This window comes from Mytilus galloprovincialis, chromosome 10 (genome assembly GCF_965363235.1).
Source record: "Mytilus galloprovincialis chromosome 10, xbMytGall1.hap1.1, whole genome shotgun sequence".
Classification (NCBI taxonomy): domain Eukaryota; kingdom Metazoa; phylum Mollusca; class Bivalvia; order Mytilida; family Mytilidae; genus Mytilus; species Mytilus galloprovincialis.
This window is the reverse complement of record NC_134847.1, coordinates 5,871,007-5,887,837: the sequence shown is the minus strand read 5'-3', so window position 1 is coordinate 5,887,837 and position 16,831 is coordinate 5,871,007. Positions and strand designations below refer to the sequence as shown.

Genomic DNA, 16,831 nt, shown 5'->3' with positions numbered 1-16,831 from the left:
TGTTTGTTGATACTTAAAGTTTTTTGTCACTTTTCTAAAGTACAACTGAACCTCATATTTTCAGCTTTGCAATGATGAAATGTATTGTGAGGGCTTTTCTTATTATTAAAACACATACTCCCTACACTCTGATACTTCAAATTATGATTTGGATATGCTTAACACAACAAAGCTTGTGATCTTTTGACTTGAACACTTTGCATAAAAGGATTAAGTAAGGTACTGATTTTTTTAACCAGGGTCATCTATATTTGACCATTTTTTCATGGAACATTTATAGTCACAACCTCCATGATGGTGGACACATTATTGGTATCAAGTGCAAGGTTTGAACCTTTGGTGGGTAAACTAATGACTTGAAAAGAAAATTAGTGTTTCCTACTTCTCTGCATCAAAGACTGGTTGACCTAGACTGGGAATAATGTGTCTGGTATAAGGTGACATGTCTTCCTGAGAACTGTTGCCTTGGGAATAAGCATGTTCAAAGATCTGGCTCAGCATGATAAGAATTTGACATCTCATTTATACCTTCCTCTTTATTGGTAAAAATAACATGTGTGTATGTATATGTATAGAAATGTATTAAATACAAATTATAAAAAACCCATTACATATATATTTGGGTAATATAAAGAATAAAAACTAAAAAAAAGTTTCATTATAAGGTCCCTGACAACTTTCTGGCATTGGATTAGTGATAGCTTTCTTGTCTTTCAGCGTTTCTGAATTGTTTTGCATGTTAAAATTGCGTCAATTTTCAACACTTATATTTATGGTGGCCGGATGCGGCCATTTCGCCTTTTCGCGAGAAAGCGAAATCGAGAAATCGGGAAATCGGGAAATCGAGAAATCAAGAAAGCGAAATCGAGAAATCAAGAAATCAAAAACCCAAAAGCGAAAACGCGAGATGAAATAGATTTTTCGATTTCGCGTTATCGCTTTCTCGATTTCGTTTTTGCTTTCTTGATTTCTCGAATTCGCGTTTTCAATTTCTCGATTTCCTGATTTCTCGATTTCGCAATTTCGCTTTCTCGATTTCCCGATTTCTCGATTTCGCAATTTCGCGTGAAAGTGAAAGGAGAAAACGCGAAATAGCCGCATCCGGCCACCATATATATTTGAAGTGTCTCTGTATAAAAAAAAAAACTCATTTGGTTTGGTCTCCATAACATATCAATCTAATAAATAAGTAGTCTGTATGAAGATCTTTGCCCTTTCAGGTTAGTTGTTCCTAATAAGCTAGAACAAAGTTGCCTCCTTTTCATTCAGTTGGGATGTATATTCATTCATTGTACTGAAATGGCAAATAATATGGTTAAATCATAAATATTTACAAAATTCAAGTTCTTGCACACCTTTCTAATGTTGGTTACTATGTTGACCCCAAGAATTCTTTCATTTTATGTCAATATATTTTTTCTGGACATGGTAAATTACATAAAGTACCTAAACTTTTTTAATGTCATGCTCAGGAAATTTAACTAGAATATTAAATTTGGCATTTCTGATAAAACAGTATTACAATTTGAAAAACATACTTTTGTCTAATATATCCATCAATATGAAATTTGTTCAGAAAGTTCAACATTATTTTGCATGTTAAAAAACTGTTGTCTAAAAAATGTTACACCTTGTGTTAGAAATTGAAGTCTTTTGCTTGTCTGGTAAATCAAGAAATCTCTAGATAACGTTTAGTTAGAATGTTAACAAATACTGAGTTATCTCCCCTTAATTGTAATTTTTTAGTGCCTTTAAACCGAATTATATCTTGATTTACTAGAACAAGCATAGGAAACAATTTTGTTTTCATAGTGCACTACAATTTGAACATAAATTAATGTCAACTTGTTGTCTGCTCTATGGTCGGGTTGTTGTCGCTTTGACACATTCCCCATTTCCTTTCTCAATTTTATTGAGTAGAATTTTTGTTCGTCATGTTTTATAAGCCTGATTCTTGGGCATATTGGCACTTGAATTGTATGGTGGTAAGGTTAAGGGGAAAACTGAATCAATTTTAAAAAGTTCTTTAATAGTATTATAGTAATCCTCATTAGATTTCATTTAGGAATAGCCAATACCTAATAAATAAAATAAATTTTAACTCAACATACCTCCTGCATCATTTTGTCATGTGCTCTTACATCCCATAACTTGTCTGGTTTCATAAGTTTGTCATTCAATCTCAAGTCAAATATTTCAAAAGCTTGAACCATCTGAAAAAAGATTAATTTTATCATACCTTGATATTTTCCGACTTGTTCAAATATTTTTCTACATCATTAAAACATAGTATTTCTACCAATTTTAAACTTTATATCAAAACAAGCTTTCTACAGGTAAACACATTCATTTTATTTCATTCAACTCTTGGATCATCAGCAAAGTTAAGAAATCATAATAACTTGGATAGAAATGGATAAATTTGAACAAAAGTTGGTTTATTGTAGACATATATTGTTTCTTTTTGTAATTAACACTTAATTATACCCCATGCAACGAAGTTGCTGAGGGTATAATGTTTTTGACCCGTCCATCAGTCCGTCTGTCCGTCCGTCAGTCCTGTTTCTTGTCATCGCAACTCCTCTCAAACCACACAACAGAGTTTCACGAAACCTTTTCAGATAATAAGGACATACTATGTGGTTGTGCATATCGACGGGAAATTGCGATTCAATTTTTTTTCTAGGAGTTACGCCCCTTTTAACTTATTTACTTTAATGTACTACTGCAACAGTTTGTCATCGCAACTCCTCTCAAACCACACAACAGAATTTCACGAAATCTTTTTATATGAAAAGGACATATTATGTAGTTGTGCATATCGACAGGAAATTATGATTCAATTGTATTTCTAGGAGTTACGCCCCTTTGAACTTATTTGCTTCAATGTACTACTGCAACAGTTTGTCATCGCAACTCCTCTGAAACTACATAACAGAATTTCATGAAACCTTTTCAGATAATAAGAACATACTATGTAGATGTGCATATCGACAGGAAATCACGATTCAATTTTTTTTCTAGGAGTTCCACCTCTTTGAACTTATTTGCTTTAAGGTACTACTTCAACAGTTTGTCATCTCAACTCCTCTGAAACCACACAACAGAATTTCATGAAACTTTGTAGATAATAAGGACATACTACGTAGATGTGCATATCAACAGGAAATTACGATTCAATTTTTTTTCTAGGAGTTATGCCCCTTTGAACTTACTTCTGCAACAGTCTGTCATCTCAACTCCTCTGAAAACACACAACAGAATTTCATGAAATGTTGTAGATAATAAGGACATACTATGTAGAGGTGTATATTGACAGGAAATTATTATTCAGTATTTTTTCTTATACAATTTTTTTTTCTTATACTTATTTAATTTCTCCAATGACAATGTGGGGACGTGGGGTATGTGAGGGTGCTCACTAAGGTTCTTTAATTAAAAGTCAAATTCAAATTTAACGTTTTTGAGGAAATAATATTTTCTTCAAAAACAAGCCTATAGGAAAATATCATCGATATATATTTTACAGGCTCTGCTAGTGTGAATTGCAAATTGTATTGACCATGCCCTGTAGGGTCTTATAAATTAAGTTCAATTCTGGCATATGAAGTACAAAATGTAATTATATAAACCTGAAAAGCACATCTGTTAAATGGCATTCTACCAACAGCAGTCCCAAGACCTGGACAAAGAACCCTTCTGATTGGCTGATTTTCTGGGTTTCTGTTGTGCTTCTGTACTGCAATGGAATATACAAACTCATGAGTAGATGTATTTCTCTAATTCTATGGTCATTTTTACTTTTCAGAACCTATTGTATAACAAAATTTAACCAACATGTGGTCTCAGTAAGATGATTGGGTGAATTAAAGGGTCATAACCTTTATCAGCTCACCAGATGTATTAAAATATGCTAAAATTCTGAATGGTAATGGGGAATGTGTCAAAGAGACAACAACCGGACCATAGAAAAGACAACAGCAAAAGGTCACCAACAGGTCTTCAATGTAGCGAGAAATTCTCACACCCAGAGGCGTCCTTCAGTTGGCCCCTAAACAAATATATACTAGTTCAGTGATAATGAACGCCATACTAAACTCCAAATTGTACACAAGAAACTAAAATTAAAAATAATACAAGACTAACAGAGGCTCCCGACTTGGGACAGATGCAAACATGCGGCAGGGTTAAACATGTTTATGAGATCTCACCCCTCCCCCTATACCTCTAGCTAATGTAGAAAAGTAAACGCATAACAATATGCACGTTAAAATTCAGATCAAGAGAAGTCCGAGTCTGATGTCAGAAGATGTAACCAAAGAAAATTAACAAAATGACAATTATACATAAATAACAACAGAATACTAGCAGATAACTGACTTGCCAGCTCCAGACTTCAATTAAACTGATTGAAAGATTATGATTTCATCATATGAATATCAGGCACAATCCTTCCCGTTGGGTTTAGTATCATACCATCATAACATATATGAGAAGAATAAACCCGTGTTAACGTGCTAAAAAAAGAAAAGCATAATAATCAAAGTAATAGAATCAGAAATGATTTACATAGATATGTAAATATCTGTCAAAATGACTCCTCTTAAAGACAAGCATTGGCTGAGTTTGTGATATAGTAGGAGTAATGATTTACTAATCTATGTTAATACCTGCCAAAATGACTCCTCTTAAAGACGGAAGCATTGGCTGAGTTTGTGATATAGTACGAGTAATGATTTACTAATCTATGTTAATACCTGCCAAAATGACTCCTCTTAAAGACAGAAGCATTGGCTGAGTTTGTGATATAGTATGAGTAATGATTTACTAATCTATGTTAATACCTGCCAAAATGACTCCTCTTAAAGACGGAAGCATTGGATGAGTTTGTGATATAGTATGAGTAATGATTTACTAATCTATGTTAATACCTGCCAAAATGACTCCTCTTAAAGACGGAAGCATTGGCTGAGTTTGTGATATAGTATGAGTAATAATTTACTAATCTATGTTAATACCTGCCAAAATGACTCCTCTTAAAGACGGAAGCATTGGCTGAGTTTGTGATATAGTATGAGTAATGATTTACTAATCTAGCTATGTTAATACCTGCCAAAATGACTCCTCTTAAAGACGGAAGCATTGGCTGAGTTTGTGATATAGTATGAGTAATGATTTACTAATCTATGTTAATACCTGCCAAAATGACTCCTCTTAAAGATGGATGCATTGGCTGAGTTAGTGATATAGTCAATCTAACTAAAAACCAATCTCTCATCGCTCCCGTTTTCTGATATGTCGGGTGGGAGATCTGACGAACCCCGCTTTGAGGTCACATGTGAGTGAAATCGTAGATGTGTCTTTTTCGACCAATGAAAATGAGCCTTCGACAATCTTAAAAGTTTTTCATGAGGTAAAGGGATGTTACTTATTGCATTTACAAACAAATCGTCAGTCCAAATAATTCATAAAACTTTTTTGATTGGCTTATTATAGGTTGTCAATCATTTGCATATCATTGTAAATTCATAACTTCAAGTTTGTTAGATCTCCCACACGACATATCAGAAAACGGGAGCGATGAGAGATCGGTTTTCAATTAGATTGTGATATAGTATGAGTAATGATTTACTAATCTATACACATGGAAAAAAGTATTGCAACACCTTGATTTGTTAAAACTTGAAAAATCAGCCTCTTTTTTTTGGATGAAATATCATAAAATATGTGTATAATATTATTGAAACATAGTTTATGATAACATTGGCATTGAAAAGAACAAAAAATGTTTGAAAAAAAATGATTTATATAACCACAATTTTAATAACAAAATGAAGTGTTTTTTGTACAAAAAAAATGCATTTTACAACTTTTACTGTAGTCGAACTTTACAATTCGATGAGACTGTCATTAAAGTGAGAGGGTTAGCGCTATAGAACCAGGTTTAATCCACCATTTTCTACATTTGAAAATGCCTGTACCAAGTCAGGAATATGACAGTTTTTGTCCATTCGTTTTTGATGCGTTTTGTTATTTGATTTTGCCATGTGATTATGGACTTTCCCAATTGATCTTCCTCTAAGTTCAGTATTTTTGTGATTTTACTTTTTACAATGTCAGACATTTCAAAGTTAATCTTCAGATGATTGTTCACATCATGGTAGATCGTTATATGCCAAAGAATTAGTACTTTGTGCGCAGCCTCCATTCAAACGGATAACCGCATCTTAACGTCTTCTGATTCCTGCCATCAATCGACTAATTTGTTGCTAAGGTAGCAGCAACAATTTCTGATGAAGGTCATTATTTATTTCATGATGTGTTTGAAATGGGATGTCCTTTTGCGCACTGTCCGCCCAATAGTGTCCCATATATGCTCGATATGGTTCAAAGTCGGGCTACGATCGGGCCAAGGAAGATGAACCAAATTCCATTTGAACATTGGATCTTCCTCCACGATGCTAATTTCCAACTTTGGCGAGCTCTGCACTGCATTAGATACGGAAAACTGTGTGTCTGTTCGTTAGCAAAGGTCTCCGAAATGGTCTTATTGCACGATAACCAGTAGCGATGAGTTGATCTCGAACAGTTCTTGTTAAAAGGCTCCTGTATGGCCACCACTCTCTTTTTAGGATTGTCTTGTTTGCAATGGGTTTCCTTCTGACCAACCTTCATTATGCTTGATTTTCTCTAGCAAATGGTAAAGGGGATCTTCATTATCACGGAAGGTCTTTAACAGCGTTTATTGCCTGATTTTTTTTCTCAAAACGACTTATAGTGGAATGGTGATGACCAACAATACGTACAGCGACATCCCTGCTTCTCTTATGCTGATAATCTGCCATCTTGCTGCAGTTAAGAGTTGTCAGGGACCCATTAGAAGGTGTCAATCACATAACTTTAAAAACTTGGTTATTTAAAGTGTTGAAAACAATGAGGGTAAAAACATCTGTTTTGTTGTTTACGGGTACAGTAGCTGCATGTGCAGATAAAAACTTATCGAGTCGATATTTATTGATTAAACTCAGGTGATACTTAAATAATGTTTAACTAGTTCTATTTTACCAAATTATATCACAAAAAAATAAAGAGTGTTTTTTTTAATTTCAATTTCAATTTGGTGTTGAAATACTTTTTTCCATGTGTATATGTTAATACCTGCCAAAATGACTCCTCTAAAGGACAGATAAGCATTAGTTGAGTTTATGACATCTTTTGGTACTCTCATTGTCGGGACGTGTATGAGGTATTTGATTGGTTTACCATTACTTATATTATTGGTCTTTAACTCCTGAATGTGTTCTTTGTCTGGATCTTTGTCATAGGCTGGAATAATGATTGCGTTTCCCTACAAAATACAAAATTTGAATAAAATAAGGTTACCGTGTAGATGCCAACACAACCAGAAGACGCATGAAATCAGATGCCTTAATTTAGTGGTTAAAATAACTGTTTTTGTGTTTTTATTAATTGTTCTTTACATAAATCTGTTTGTTGCTTTTCCTGTTTAAATGGTTTTACAGTTTTTAATTCATTATATAATTGCAATATATCATGCACCATATACAAATTTTGAAACATTGAATTTTTTAGACAGTTAATTATGAAAGACCTGTGAACAGTATATCTGACATATCTTATAGAAGTTAATATATATATATGTTCCTGGAAAGATCTGCCTCAATACCATCAATCCCAAATGCACTCATTGACAAAAAAATACATGGTTAGATCTGATGAGGTAGTTAAACCTTCATGTAACAAACTTACAACATACATTCGATCATGATAAGTAGAACAGACAAGAATTTCAGCTAGTACGCTTATATATTTAAAATTAAAAATTCACCAAAATACAGATCAATTTCGAATTTGGGCTATGGCGTCACCTTCGCCGTTCTTGAGATATGTCCATTTCAACGGCCATTTGTAAATTTTTAAAAATGCAGAATTTGCCGTAATATATTTTAAGCTGGGGCATATCTGGTAACAGTATATATCAATATATACAATGTATGTCCCTGGGCATAGTGTACAGTAGTCCGAGATTACTAACTAATTCTAACAAAGTTGTACTCTACTCACCACAAAGTTTTCTCCATCATACTGATCCCTTATTACTTTCTGTATCCGTTCTTGCCTGAAGAAAAGGTAAAATATTTATCGTTGATCATCTCAACCAGATTGAAGTTTTCTCGCTAAACTTAAAGTGAGCCGGGACGGCGAAAGCGAGAAAAGCAATCGAGTTTGGATGAGCAATTATAATCTGTTTATCGCTTTTTTACATATGACGACGTTGTCCGTTTCATGTCAATTTCATTAGCAACGCCACGTACCTCTTTAGTTTCTAGCGATATATTTCTATCTATCTCAAGCGAGTAGCATGATATAAAAATTTATCACAAAAAAAGATCAAAGGAAAAATGCACAAAATAGCGATAATGGCTATTGACAACGTCGTTATAGGTAAAATAGCGATAAACAGATTATCATTGGCCATCTCAACTCGATTGCTTTTCTCTCTTTCGCCGTACCGGCTCAACCAAGAAAATCAATCTCGTTGAGATGATCAACGATACTCTATAATTATTAAATTATATGCACAAATTAGCCCTATAATACGGATAAATCAGCATGTGAAATACTGATGACGTTCCACTGTCCATAGATCAAGAGTTAATATTGCTATTCGAACAGGGTCAGAACACCACGAAAAGTGATAGCAGTATATTATGACTGTTTTAAAGAGTTTTACACTGTCCATTTATCTCCTAGAAGGGAGAGTCAAGTTTTTTTTTAATTGAAAGGTTTTTTTTATTCTAAATATTCTTGAAATAAATACTTCTGAAAGAAAGTAAAAAAAAGTTTTATTTTTATTGAAAATATGCCCTCAAAAAATATAAAAGAACACTGATATAAGTGAATAATGTCTTGCTCCTGATATATTGAAAATATTGTTTGACTTGAGAAAAAATAGCCAACCTCTTCCCAAACAAAAGATGAATGGTTGCTGTTTTAAATTCAGTCATATTAGATATAGGAAGATGTGGTGTGAGTGCCAATGAGACAACTCTCTATTCAAATAACAATTTATAAAAGTAAACCATTATAGGTCAATGTACGGCCTTCAACACGGAACCTTGGCTCACACCGAACAACAAGCTATAAAGGGCCCCAAAATTACTAGACTAGTGTAAAACCATTCAAACAGGAAAACCAACGGTCTAATCTATATTATTAAAAAAACGAGAAACACATATTTATAAATTACATAAACAAACGACAACTACTGTACATCAGATTAACTCCTTTAATAGGAATCCGGCAGATATCAATTATTAATTAAAAATAATCTTAAATGGGCGTTTTTCAATAAAAACGTATTTTCTTGTCCTATCCACTTTAAAAAAAATGTGTTTGATCTTTGCAAGTAATTTTTTGTGCAGTCAGTACATTGAATTAGATTTAACATTTTTAAACAAAGAAACAGTTTATTTTTAGAGGGATTGATAAGATATTGACTCCTGAATGGTCCAAAACAACCAAAATGACATGTCCCTAGACCGCCTGTTCAACATTCATACTCTAAAATATCGTAAAAAAATGAAGAAATAAATGTTTTTTTTTACTTTACATAAGTTCTTTAATAATTCAAAAGTATGTTCAGAGCCAACATATTCTAATAAACACATTTCAATATAGTTTTTTTAATTTCAGAAGGTGTGTCCCTCACAAAATGTCCACTACGAAACGAAGTCAATAAAATTTGCCAATAAACAGTTTTATAAAATCAATGTAATTTTTGTTTGCAAGAGATATATACATTAGGGTCTTACAAAAGAAGTGATGCTTTTATAACGGCAATTAAATTGTTGGTAAGAAAAATTGAACACATCAAATGGACCAGAGTGATACCGTATTTTTGATAATGTCCCCTACGAAACGGGTCAAATCTCCTTCAGTATCTGGTTTTAAAATTATGAAAAAAATATCAGTGTACAGCTTGATAAATGCTTTGATGAATACAATCAGTCTTGTTATTATTGCAATATAGGGATTGTGAGGAAAAAATAAAACATGCGAATACGTCCCTTACGAAACGGTCCCCTACGAAACAAGTATGGGAGAAAAACGTTTCGTAGTGGACACTACCACTACCATGGAGTCTTTTTTTAATCTTTTTTCAATTATATTCGTGCAAAACAAATAACAAGGGTTAGTTTCATGTAATTTTTAATATGTTTTTATTAACATATAATAGGGTTGATGTCTACTACGAAACTTTTTGTCCACTACGAAACGGTTTTGTCCACTACGAAACGCATCAAAATGTCCACTACGTAACGTGAGTTGAACCTTCATATGTGCAGTACTGTCTAATCTTTATAAAAATGGTTTTCCAATTCAGAAAAAAATGATATTTTTCTAGTATTTAAAGTAAACAAACTGGAATGTTTATAGGAAACATTTAAAATTGCAAAAAATATGTGTTTTTAGAAGAAATTTCGGAGGGGACAAAAGTCCCCTACGAAACAGTACACAAATTATGAAAATAATATCATTTTAAAGAATATTTAAGATTGCACTTTTTGTTTACAAACAGGACTATTATAGAAGTATTCAAAATAACTCTTGAAATTAAATTTTAGACAAGTTGATTTTCCATTTTTTTTAGGTCTGAAATGTACGCTTTTATTGAAAAACGCCCAAATACCTCATAGCATGATTGCAGTTTATACAGCACCTAGTTTTATATATATTTTGTAATTTGAGAAATTCAACTCCATTGAACATGGAAGTAGCATAGAACTTAACTTTAATTCATGGAAAACAAATTTAAGGCCAGAATAACATTTAAGCATACGTTAGCAGTCTATTTATTATTATCTGTAGTAAATGCTTCATTTCAATGTATGCCAGGTTGACATGGTTGATTTTGACTAAAATTTAGTAGTAAATACTTGAGAATCATGACAATACATTTCCGTAAATGAAGGATATATAAGACTCACATTTGCCATCCAAACAGCTCAGAAAACACACGATCTATCCCACCATCCATAAATCCAAAGGCATTTGCTGGAGAGACCTGTTAAATTAAAACTGAACATTAATGTGCACTACCTGGAATCAACCTTTCTGCACTAAGAATTAACTAAATGTAGCCAAAATTCTTTAAATATTCATTAACAGCTATTTCCATAAAAAAAGGTTTTCTGCAACTATGTTTACCAATTTTTTTCTTAAACCTATTTTTTTCCCTTCGGATAATTGGCCTTAAAATGCTCGTCTCTTATGATATGTACAGACCATAAAAGATTTCCTGTATTCATGATGTATGCACTCGTATTTTTACAGTTATATACGGCGTATATGTATGCAAGGAAACTTATATATGTATTTCTTCGTTTTAATCTTGTTTGGTGAATGTATTTAGAGATTTTGTGTCATTAAGCTATAACTCTGCTTTTTCATTCCCTCAAATATTTGTAACTGGACATGATATTGATGTGCCCCTTGGTTGGCTATTTAGAATTCTTTGTCAGACATAATTAGAAAATTGTTGATATAAGAGTGTCTGGAATAGAGGGGGTTACTATATAGAGATTAATACATGGCCTTTTCCATATCAGCCTGGGTATCATCCCGAGACCCCCATATCAGCCCGAGACGGAGTCGAGGTGCTGATATGGGTCGAGGGATGATACCCAGGCTGATATGGAAAAGGCCATGTATTAATCGCTTTATCATATACTTCCGACAATAGTTTTATGTAAGGCAAATAAACTAATGCAATAACGAAAACAGTCAAACACTTTATAAAGAAAATTAAAATTATGAATCAAATATACTATAGTTGTCCAACAGCATCATTAACTCCTTATATATTTATGGTAACATATCCTATAATGGCATTTTGAAACATTGAAAATTTGGAAGAGTTTTACGATCATTATTACTCCATGTTTGTTGTACTATAAAATGATTCATAATTGTCAATGGCATTTGTTAGCAAGTATTAAACTATCCCCACAAAAGTTCCCGTAAATTTTGACGTCGTCATAAAAACATCTGACGTCACAATGGAAAAGTAAACAACCGATACCGGAAACACCGGAAGTAACTTGCACGAGAGGCACTGATATGGGTTTTTTGCACGAGAGGCACTTGATATGGGTTATCAGCCCGGGTGGGAAGATATGGCTTGTGCACTTCCGCCCATTACACATATGCAAAAGCTATCATATTAATGCTAAGTATATGATAAATTTCTATATTCTTCAATTTTTCATGTCATTTTTCACTTTTCTTTATCATTCTCTATTCTTTACATTTTAACACCTCATTATTCTCTATTTATTATTTATTACGTCTATTTTTCTCTATTCTATATATTTGTTGTCCATTATTCTATTACGTCTATTTTTCTCTATTCTATATATTTTTTGTTCATTATTCTATTACGTCTACTTTTCTCTATTCTATATATTTTTTGTTCATTATTCTATTACGTCTATTTTTCTCTATTCTATATATTTGTTGTCCATTATTCTATTACGTCTATTTTTCTCTATTCTATATATTTGTTGTCCATTATTATCTATTTATTATTTATAATGTCCATTTTTCTCTATTCTTTATATTTTTTGTCCATTTTTCTCTAATCTTTTTATTTTAGCACCTCATTATCCTTTTTTCTTTATATTTTTGCCATTATTGCCTTTATTCTCGATCTGTAAATCCACTTACACACCTCATATTACCCTCCATGTGTATTTTTTTTGTGTGTGTGGGGGGGGGGGGATGTTTCCACTTTAAACAAAAAAATCCTTAAATACTAGCAGGTGCTTGCGTGGGACTTCTTGAACTTGCACTGATGTGAGCGTTTTGCTCCATGAAGGCCTCACTGAACTAACTCTTTTTTTCATTTATTGTGTTTCTAAATATGCACTGTTTTAAACTGATACACCATATCTTTGTAATTATAAATAAGAAACTAATAAACATATGCTTCCTAACATTGAACTGGATTGATACCACTGTAATTAGTTATATTGGTATGAGGAAGACAGATGTGAAATTATTAGTACTTACAACAGCATCTACTTCAGGAGTACCAACAAATATATCACCCTCTGTAGACTGAAATATAAATAATGACTGTTAAGCAGCTAGGAGATACACGTTCAGTAGTCCAAAATCTACGAAGCTCTATGTATAGATTCTACGATATCGAAAGCAACCCTGTACCGACAGGTACTTCTTCATTGAAACCAATTACAGGGGGATAAGCAAGCTCACGACTCTGGTAAGAAAAGAATGAAGCAGGTTTTCTTCCTGTATTATGTACTCTTTACATTTATAGGTCATTAGTCTCTATGCTTTATATAGTAGCAGAACCAATAATATGTATTAAAAACTAATACCATACAATTACTAAAGATTCATCCATTTAAAATGGATACTGATAGTTTCATGATTTTTTAATATTTTGGTGAAATTTCTATGATTTCATTAAATTGGAATTGAAAAATACAAACCAGATGTTCCTTTCTTTCATTGATGTTTTCCATACATCATCTATTTATTTCTATTTTATACACAGATTTCACTGTAATACCTTGACCCTATCTTCATATTTTCTGAACTTCTGTTTCCACTCGTCTACCATTTTACGTTTAATATCCCTGAGATAGTATGTAACTTTTATTTCATCTCCATGTTGTGCAGACAGCTCTTCATCAGCTGATTTAACTGTCGATGATTCTAACTGTTCCATTCTCTTCATCATGTTCATTGTTGCGTCCATTTCTGTTTCTTCCAAAGCAGCCATATTTGTTCTTTGATTTAGATTGAAATATTTTGGGGGTTGACAGAAGGTTGAAGTTTTTACCTATTAAACACCCAATTTTTTTTTATTGCAAACAACAGATAAATAACATATTCTCAGGAGGTTGGGTTTCCTAATATTAGTAGAAGTGTTGCAATCTTACAACTTACAATCTTGATATCTAGCTTGGGCTCTTAATTTTTAATATAATTGTAACGCGAACACAACATATAAAATCATTTGTATACTATAATACTAAACTCAGTGGCAGATCCAGTGGGCTCAGACGTTACAATCCCCATTTTATGGACGATCAATGCATTTGAATGGGAACATGTAGTTGGAACACACCCTTTCTCAATCTATTCTGGGTTGGGAAACTCCTTTTAAAATGTCTGGATCCGCCCCTGAAATTTAACATAACACTGAATCGGAGAAAATTTTAGCAACAATTAATGTATGCCTAGCAGTATTTTAAAATGTTTCAGAAATAAATACAAATAAATATTAGGTTATTAAAGCAATATTCGTTTCAACCAAATCTGGATGCATCTAATCCAAACTTCAAATATGATATGTTGCATGTTTATTGCCACTCAGTATATATGTTACAGACCATATGTAAATGTATTGAGTATTTTTAATACGACGAACGTTGAACAGTAATTGCGTAAAGCATACCCCTATAAGAATAATTTAGGTGTAAAAAAATAAAAGTGTCTAAAAATGAAATAATCATGTTTTCATTGTAACTTGATTTAATAATGATATAAAATGAATTTTAAAACTCACAAGTTCAAATTATAGTAGAAGCCGTGCTGCATTTAAGTTTTGCTGCATTTAATAATTGAATGCTTCTTTTGTAACTTCATGGGGGTGTAAAATCGTTGACCGAAATACATTTTGTATAAAGCGCGGAAGCGCTTTATCCTATAAATGTGCGCACGGTCAACGCTTTTACAAGACAAGACAAGACAAGACTATATTTTATTTGAGTCTCAAGCATTCAATACTTATAATCACATTTTTTTTTTAGCTAGGACCATGAAAACACGATTTCTATCAAGTTTTTATTTAATATACCTATGCATTTTATTGTAGAAGCACGTATCAACATGAATGTACAATTTATTTTGAAATGAAGTTGATTACAGTAAGCCAATCAGATGAAGGTTTTATAATGAAACAAATAGATCTATATATATAATGTAAATATTATGATTTATAATGTGTCTTTACGAAACGTAATGTATCAACGCCAAAAATAACTAAATGCATTGTAAACATGATAAAGAAAGAAGTAAACTTTTACTTTGATTTGGTATTTCAATTTGTTTTTTTGGTAAATTAAATTTCATTATCATTCCATTATCACTTCAAATCATTTCAAGTTATTAAATCATTTCATACTGCTCTTTATACGATTTACCATTATCCTAGTTTTATTGGGGAAAATAATTGGAAATTAGAAGAAATTTAAAAAAAAATGTCCACGTCCAAAATGCTTATGGTTTAATATACGGACAAAACTATCAACATGATCGATGTGCTTAAAATTGACTCTAGATAACGAGGGTAAAACAACAAATATATCAAGACAATTATTTTGTAACAAATAAAAAGGATTTTAGCTAATAATAGTGCCTATTTTGGACCAGAGAATAAGCTCTATCTGTTTAAGAAGTTTGCATTTATTCGAAAAAATACCTATATGGTGTGAATACTCATATTGTTTGGCCAGTTAATAACCAAACGAGTATATACTCAAATGCCCCGACCATACGTGTAGGGTCCAAATACTCATATGTTCTGGAACACATACATACACTTCTCATAGATTTAAGCAAATTATACATCTTGGAAGTTTGCAGTTAAATTTAAAATAACAAAATTAATTCATCCCCCCTTTTTTATCAGGTTTATTTATAGCAAATACACATTGATTTTTCTTACTGTCTGCTGTAGATTTTTTACTACAAAAAATGTTTAATTCATTTGTTGATTTCAAAATAGTTTTTCAGTTTTTCTGGTTTAAGAATTGAAAACAAAAACATGACACTTACCTTTTTACATTTGTTTTATATATTTTCATCAATATTATTTTGAAGGGTTATATACCTCTAGCTTTGGGTAACTGCCAGGAAGAAACTTTGACCATATAAAGACATATGACCTCAAACTTACACCAGTGTTAATCATTCTTTCACATTCTAAAAATAAAGCTGATTTGCCCTGTAAAATTTAGAGTTATCTCTCTTACATTGGTGATTTAAATCATCTGCTTATTTTACTGAAACAAGAGGCTCATAATAGCTTATCAAGATATGACATTTAATATCTAATTTTACATGTTATAGTATGTATTAGCTTAAGTTTAAGAATCAAATACTCTCAACTTCTGTATAACGTTTTTTTCTAGGTCGAGACCAGTAAATCAAATCGAGGAGGATAACGTATTTCTTCAGTTTGAGAACAACAGGATCATGAGGATCGAGTTATTTACGAACAAAATGGGTCTTATGATTGTTAGATTGGCTAGAGGTATAGGGGGGGGGGGGGGTGGGGGTTGAGATCTCAAAACACATGTTTAACCCCTCCGCATTTTTTGCGCCTGTCCCAAGTCAGGAGCCTCTGGCCTTTGTTAGTCTTGTATGATTTTCAATTTTAGTTTCTTGTGCATGTTGCGTATAATTCGAAGTTTAGTATGGCGTTCATTATCACTGTACTAGTATAGACATTTGTTTAGGGGCCAGCTGAACGACACCTCCGGAGCGTGAGTTTCTCGCTGCATTGAAGACCTATTAGTGACCCTCTGCTACAATCTGTTTAAACAAGTGAAACTGTGAGCTACTGCTCACTGATGATACCCCCACCGCAAGTGGATAGTTTTAATAGTGTAAACATATTCAAGTGTTCGGTAAACAGGAAGTTGTTGAGTGATGAATCTGAAAACGCATCACACGGTATAGCTGACTTATATCAAGTCTGAAACCAAATATC

At 32.6% G+C, this 16,831-nt stretch overlaps 1 protein-coding gene across 3 annotated transcripts; it reads right to left on the bottom strand.

Annotated features, from left to right (window-relative positions):
- Positions 1-1,021: 1,021 nt before the first annotated feature.
- On the bottom strand, positions 1,022-16,057 carry LOC143049716 (uncharacterized). Of its 3 annotated transcripts, none has more exons than XM_076223391.1 (9): positions 15,950-16,057; positions 13,622-13,894; positions 13,096-13,143; positions 11,013-11,089; positions 8,086-8,140; positions 7,159-7,348; positions 3,633-3,739; positions 2,112-2,213; positions 1,022-1,294 (listed from the first exon to the last, which is right to left on the bottom strand). In XM_076223391.1, the coding sequence occupies exons 1-9, from the start codon at positions 16,028-16,030 to the stop codon at positions 1,283-1,285; spliced, it is 945 nt and encodes a 314-aa protein (XP_076079506.1). In that variant the 5' UTR covers positions 16,031-16,057; the 3' UTR covers positions 1,022-1,282. The 3 variants fall into 3 exon arrangements, with proteins under 3 accessions (XP_076079506.1, XP_076079507.1, XP_076079508.1); XM_076223392.1 differs by having other exon boundaries at positions 15,895-16,056; XM_076223393.1 differs by lacking the exon at positions 15,950-16,057 and having other exon boundaries at positions 13,622-14,983.
- Positions 16,058-16,831: the final 774 nt, after the last annotated feature.

Coding starts and splice junctions, on each gene's coding strand:
- LOC143049716 (XM_076223391.1), bottom strand. CDS start 16,030: ATGATTAACACTGGTGTAAGTTTGAGGTCATATGTCTTTATATGGTCA. Junction 11,090..13,095: donor CTCCTGAAGTAGATGCTGTT/GTAAGTACTAAT, acceptor TTAATTTAACAG/GTCTCTCCAGCAAATGCCTT. Junction 8,141..11,012: donor GAGCTGTTTGGATGGCAAAT/GTGAGTCTTATA, acceptor CCTTTTCTTCAG/GCAAGAACGGATACAGAAAG.